The following is a 6,915-nucleotide window of genomic DNA, read 5'->3' as shown; positions in this document are numbered from 1 at the left end:
TTGCTGCCTGTGCCCGGATAGCCTGAATTGCTCTACAGAGGACTACCCAGCGGCCCTCAAGACTTGAAGGACTACCAGTGTCTCACAACTGTCTCACGGGAGTGAGTTGCACTGAGCCATTTGTACTGCTTTATAATTTAATTAACTGTTTATTTCTTATGTTATCTAGCTATCTGTATAAATATATATATAAAATTATTAGCAATCTGGTTTCGTCTCTCTAGAGAACCCTGTCTAATACAGTGCATTCCTGAGAGAACTTGTCTGCAAACATCCACTAACCACAGAGACATGTTTAAGATGTTCTGTTGGAAATAAACCTACACACATATGAACTGGAGCCCTAATTGTAGTAATTTTATACTTACTCTTGTCTATATACAAACATATATGAGGCGATTTGCTTCAAGAAAATGATTCATGCTGTTGTGGGCACTGTCAAGCTCCAAATCCGTATGTCAGGTGGCAGGCTGGAGATCTCTGCAGGCTTCTGCCCTCAGATCCAAGGTCAAGTGACAGGAAGCGTGCCAGCTCAAGAGCGAGAGAAGAGAACTTTGCTTGTAAATCCATTTGCCGTTAAACCTGCGAGACCCTGGACTCCATTCCTTTTCTCGATCTTGAAAGTTTTCTGTCACTGACATTTGAGTCTTACCATTTGTTAGTGGGAAAAATTGTAATTTCTTTCTCTGACAGGTCTCGTGCTTCCTCAGGTTCCGTTTTTTTTCAGGTTTTCCTATGTACTCTGGAGGCAGACTGCAGTCCCAAGGAAACTCTCCTCTCAACAGACTGACTGCTTGTATCAGGTTACTTCATGGGTAGTGAGTACATGACATGACATGACATGACATAAAATGACATGACATCATAAAATAGCAATCAGTCCAATATCGGGCCAAACCCTAAGAGTTAGAGCCTAGTTAAATTGGTGCATAAAATTTAGCCATCACAGAAAATAAGGCCTGAATTTAGTTCTCATATGCCCCACGAGTCGTTCAGCCTTATCGCCATCTCCCTACCCTGTGTGGGTGTTGAACTCCAGCATTTCTATATGCTTGAAACAGAAGATGGTGGCGCAGAATTGGGCATAAAGATGTCTTCTTTACCAGCTCAGTACAGGTAGACTTGCACCTTCCTATTTGCTCTCTTTGTTCACCCATTTGCCCATTTGCCCTTGGCCTCTACAGCAGTGGTTCTCAACTGTCCTGATGCCATGGCCCTTTAGTACAGTTCCTCATGTGGTGGTGACCTCCAACCATGAAACTATTTTCGTTGCTACTTCATTAACTGTAATTTTGCTACTGTTATGAATCATCATGTAAATATCTGATATGCAGAACGTATTTTCATTGTTACAAATTGAACATCATTAAAGCATAATGATTGATCACAAAACAATATGTAATTATATATTGTGAAATATTCATTTCTAATTACAAATAAATGAAATTTTGTCTTGAAGCATGGGGTAGCATGGGTAACAATCTTCACACCGGGTACTCTTAGGTGGGTGGATCTGTATGTGACAGACCTGCCTGAAGACCAATAGAGGAGCAGTGTCTCGGTTCCTAAGACCATCAGAAATATGTGTTTTCCGATGGTCTTAGGCGACCCCTGTGAAAGGGTCATTCAACTCTCAAAGGGGTCGAGACCCACAGGTTGAGAGCCACTACTGCACTAGAACTTTGTCTCTATGTAAATGCTGCTCCTTTGAGCCTAACTCGTTAATTACTCTAAGGTGTGCAAACCTCAACAATGTTATTGTTCTCCTTATAGGATTGTCTATTTGGGTGAAAATTGATCCACAGGGGTGGGTTCAGTATCAGATCAGAAGAGTGACCAATGGCCACAGTCTCAGGGGTGCTATATTCTTCTAATGGAATAGTATTCATAAGTAATGGGATATATGCTATACTGTGGATGGACCTTAAAAACACAATACAATCTGGAAAAAAGTCTCTCACAAAAGATCACATAATGCGTTACTCAGTTTTTACAAAATGCTCAAAACAGGCCAAGTTAGAAACAGAACCGAGTCCCTGTGTTGATGGATAAAGTGTGCAGATGTTTCTTTTTGAGATGATGAAAAAGGTTTCTTCATGGACTCTGGTCATGATTGCACAACTCAGCATACGGAAACCCATTCCGTTTTATACTTTAAATGAGTGAAACGTATGGTATGGGACTTATGTCTCACAATAATACAACTATTACAGATATATACCCAAAGAACAGTAAGATCACCATGACAAAAAGCCAACATTTTGTGAAGCTTCTTTCACCTATTCCTCTCCAGTGAAACAAAGTAAAACCCAACAAAAATAGTTTCCCTCTAGGTTCATTCCAACTCTTGGGAGATCCCATGTGGATAGGGTTTTCAATGAAGGAGACCTGGTGGTGTAGTGGTTATGCATTGGCCTGTGATCCGCATGGTCGGCAGTTCTAAACCACCAGTAGCTCCTCAGGAGAAAGACTGGGTTTTCTACTCCTGCGTGGACTTACAGTTCTGGAAACCCATGGGGGTTGCTTTGAGCCAGAATTGACTCGATGGCAGTGAGAGGGTTTTCAATGGCTGACTTCTTGGAAGTAGGTTTTCAAGACTTTCTTCCTAGTGCTCTGGTGTTTCAGTTAGTAGTCGGGCACATTTAATCTCTGGCACCACCAAGAACGCTCCACAGTGAAGAGGTCTTCATTACCCGGTTTGATCTTTTCTTCAATTACCAACATTTGTGCACACCCATCGCAAGTTATTCCTTGTGAGGTTTGTTAGGCATATAAAGGTTTTGGAGAAATCATATTTTTCAAGTTTGTGATCACAGTTTGAAATGTCTATGGCAAATATTTGTTCCAGAATTGTTGCGAGAGCAGAGAGTGGTTACAATCCCCATCCCTAGGTAGCGCCCCACATGACCTGTAAATACAATCAGAGTGTCTGTGTGTGCAGAACTGTGGTATGGGACATCAGCATGTATTCTCCAGGTGGCTCCAATGCTGCAGAATATACAAGCTGTGAATGATGTTTTGTTGCTGTTACGTGCCATCAGGTCAGTTTTGACTCATGGAGACCCTGGGTACAACAGCACTACACACTGCCTGGTCCTGCATCGTCCTCACAATCCTTTGTATGGTTAAGCCCGTTGCCTCAGTCACTGTATGGACTCATCTCATTGAAGGACTTTCCACTTTTTGCTCATCTTTTACTCTACCAAGCATGATGTCCACTTCCAGGAACTTTGCACGTTCTCTTTCCTGAGAACGTGTCCAAAATATGTGAGATAGAGCTTTGCATTCCTTGCTTCTAAGGAGCCATTATCACAGTACTTCTTTTAAGAGAGATTTGTTTATTACTCTGGACGTCCATGGTACTTTCAATAGTTTTTGTCAACACCATAATTCAAGGCATCGATGCTTCTGTGGTCTTCCTTATTCATTGATTGCCCAATATTCACATGCATATGAGATAATTAAATCGTGTCTTGGGTTGGGCGCCACTTTGTCTTCAGAGTGACATAGTCTTCAACACTTTACAGAAGTCTTGTGCATCAGACTTGTCTTTGTCCTTTGATTTATGGAAGCTGCAAGAACATCAGTTGTGGATCCAATCAAAATGAAGTCCTTGACAAGTTCAAGCTTTCCTCAGGTTGATCATGATGTTCTCTATTGGATATTGCTTTTTATATTGAGCTGTCATCCCTACTGAAGGCTGCCGTCCTTGATCTGCATCAGGAAGTGCGTCAAGCCCTCCCCACTTTCAGCAAGCAACTTTATGATATATACATATTGCAGGTTGTTCCTAAGCGCTTGTCCAATCCTGATGCTGAATTATTTTCCAAATGGTCCGGCTTCTTGGATTATTTGCTCAGGAGACAAATTGAGTAAGTGTGGTGAAAGGATACAACCCGGTGCAACGTTCCGGATTTTGCACCATGCAGTATTCCCTTGTTTTATTCATACAACTACTCATTGATCCATGTCCATGTTCTACATGAGAACAACGAAGTGTTCTGGAAGTTCGATTCTTCTTGATGCTATCCAGTTTGTAATGATCCGCATAACTCGAATGCCTTTGCATAGTCAATAAAACACAAAATCTTACTGATTCATAGGATTCCTTGTGGGTTTCTGAGACTACCTGTTTACAGCGAAGGTAGAAAGCCCAATGTAGAAAGCCCAGACTTTCTCCCATGGAGCTGCTCGTGGTTTCAAACTGGTGACCAAGTGGATCGCAGTCCAACGGGTCACCACTACATATCCTATAACTTGGGTCAAGTATAACTTGATCTTCAAGTGGTACCTTTGCTTCTGAATGAAGGGGTCTGTTGCAGATTTGCCAAAGGCAATCGATTGTTTGATTTCTTGACTGCTTTTTCCAAACATGTTGATTTTGAATCCGGGTAAAATGAGACCCTTGACAACTTCAATATTTTCTCCCAAAGATGCTTTAATAGGATTTAATTTGTTAACCTGATGATTTCATTTATTCCAAAGAACAAATGAAGTTTTATGCAGAAACTATTGGATTTGTTAACTGAATAACAAGATTGACCCGTTGACGGAGCTAAAGAGAAATTTATTTTTTGAAGCTTAAGTATTTCAATTATTTAATATTTAAACATTGAATATTCAGATGAGGATACTAATAAAGTGTGCTTTCCCAATCAGCAACAGCCCCTAAGGATTTAACACATGTGTTGCCGAAGCAAACACCAGCCCCTAAGGATTTAAAAACCACCTGGACAGCTGGGTCACCACATGACTGACCAACAGGTGCCCTAGGGAGCAAGAGGGAGAAAAGTTAAATTCAGAATATCGGGTTTTGTTGTTTTGTTTTCTTCACCAACCAGACCCGGCAAGGGGTCGCCATTGACCAGGAAGTTTCCTCTGTTATCCCAGAGCCTTGGCAATGGCCCAAGGTGACTTCTTGGGCCACCGCGTTCCCCCACCCCCCGCCCACAGGAGGCTGGGCCCAGTAGGAACAAAGCGTCGACCCGGACGCGCCGGAATCGCGGCTGGATCCGCGAAATGGGCCTGGGAGCCCGGCCGGCGCTTCTGCTCCTGCTGTTCTGGGGGGTCGTGGTCCCGAAGGAGCGGCGGGCGCGTGAGTCCGGGGTCTGCGGGGGACCGGGGGCGCGGCGGGGGGAGAACGAGGTCTCCCGAGCGCTCGGGAGTTGGCAGAGTTCGGGGAACCGCGCAGCCCTGCAATTCTTCCCCAAACCCTGGGTGCCCCCTAATGCTCGCAGGGGGTCCCTCTGCCCAGCAGGAGAACACCCCTACCCCCCCGCAGTCCCCCTAGGGGGAGGGGGACCCTTTTTGTTCTCCCCGCAGAGGAAATCTCTCCGCTGGGCCTTTAGCCAGAGCTGGGCCAGGGGAGTCCTAGGACTTGGGCCTCCGTTTTCGGACGAATGTCTTCAGGAGTATTTGTCCCCTGTAGTCCTGAAGAGAACAGGAAGTTCTTTTCACTAAGTGCGCCCTTGGCCTTGGTGCCCCCTGGTTTATGCGCTGCGACGGGGTTGGAGATTTGGAGTTGAGCGAACTGGGCGGAACCGGCCCTCTTCCAAGTTAGTAAAGCTGGACAGGGCGCGGGGGCGGGGGTGGGGTGGGGATGGGAGTGTGTGGGAGCGGGGGTCGGAGGCCTACTTCACCCCCACTCCCTAGAGGGACGAAGGAGGCACGAGGAGGAGCTTAAGAGAGGCCTGCTCCCCTGTCTTTCCAGAAAACTGTTAGCTGTGGGAACCGGGTTTTCTTTTCTACCTAGGCTTTATTGACCGCGATGCTAATGTGCTGCATGATTAAGGGTCGTTAGCACAGAATGCCAAATTGGTGATGATGATGAACAGTCATGATCTGTGGTTTGAAAGCTCATCCGTATCTGTGATTTTATTTCCCGTTCCTTATACACTTGGTGAAGAATATTGAAAACCCCACGGGCTGCCAGAAGGACAAACCCATATTGCAAGTAGTACAGCCAGGCCTCCACGTGCTTTGGGCATGTTCTCAGGAGACAGCAGTCCCTGGAAAAGGACATCATGCTTGGTAAGGGCATAGGTCAGTGGAAAAGCAGGTCTTTACCAAGATGACTGACACGGTAGTGGCAACAATGGCCTCAGACATAACAATTGTGAGGATGGTGCAGGGTCAGGCAGTGTTGGTTTTGCTGTACGGCTGAGTTGGAACTGGGTAGAGGACGCCTGATAACACACAGCAAGCATTTGAAATAGGACAAACCTGAGAGGACTGACTCCCTGAAAGAGTTAGTCTCAGAAACCCTAGCAATTCTATGTTGTATGGGGGTCACTTTGAGTCAGAATCTACTCAATGGCAGTGGCTTTACTATGTTGTTGTTATTGCGAGGTGCCATCACGTCAGTTTGGACTCAGATGATGGAATGAAACACTGGCTGGTCCTGTGTCCAGGACATGTTACGTTTGAGCCCCCTGTTGCAGCCACTGTCAATCCATCTTTTCGATGGTCTTACTTTCCACCGACCTTCTACTTCACCGAACGTGATGCCTTTTCCCAGGGACTAGCCTCTCCTGGTAACACGCCCACAGGACCTGAGATCAGGTCTCAGCATGCTCACGTCTACGGCGCATTCTTGTTGTGCTATTTCGAAGACAAAATGTCTTGTTCTTGTGTCAATACCTTCGATATCCTAAAACTGTCATTCCAATGCATTGTGTTAGTCTGGGTAGACTAGAGAAACAAATCCACGGACCCACCTATGTGTATGAGAGAGAGGCTTATATACAAGAGCGATTGAACATTGGGAAAACATCTCAGCCCAGTCCAGGTCAAGTCCATATGTTCGATATTATCCCATATTTCCGATATCAATCTATAAAGTCCTCTTCAGACTCACGAAACACATGCAATGATGCCAAATGCAGAAGATCACAGGCCAGTGGGTAGAAAGTCTTT

At 45.0% G+C, this 6,915-nt stretch overlaps 1 protein-coding gene across 3 annotated transcripts in view; it reads left to right on the top strand.

Annotated features, from left to right (window-relative positions):
- Window positions 1–4,984: 4,984 nt before the first annotated feature.
- Window positions 4,985–6,915, top strand: part of HFE (homeostatic iron regulator) — a 23,540-nt gene continuing 21,609 nt past the window's right edge. The window contains exons 1-2 of one of the 3 annotated variants that reach the window (XM_045295727.1): window positions 5,072–5,095; window positions 5,906–6,030. In XM_045295727.1, coding sequence (XP_045151662.1) covers window positions 6,024–6,030 — 7 coding nt within the window. In that variant the 5' untranslated portion in view covers window positions 5,072–5,095; window positions 5,906–6,023. Of the gene's footprint in view, window positions 5,096–5,457; window positions 5,556–5,905; window positions 6,031–6,915 lie in introns of those variants that run through there. The other 2 variants (XM_045295725.1, XM_045295726.1) reach the window with 2 other exon arrangements.

Source organism: Echinops telfairi, unplaced genomic scaffold, assembly GCF_000313985.2.
Source record: "Echinops telfairi isolate 266 unplaced genomic scaffold, ASM31398v2 ScPeMD7_5868;HRSCAF=6743_0, whole genome shotgun sequence".
NCBI classification, from domain to species: Eukaryota; Metazoa; Chordata; class Mammalia; order Afrosoricida; family Tenrecidae; genus Echinops; species Echinops telfairi.
This window is presented reverse-complemented; position numbering and strand designations above follow the sequence as displayed.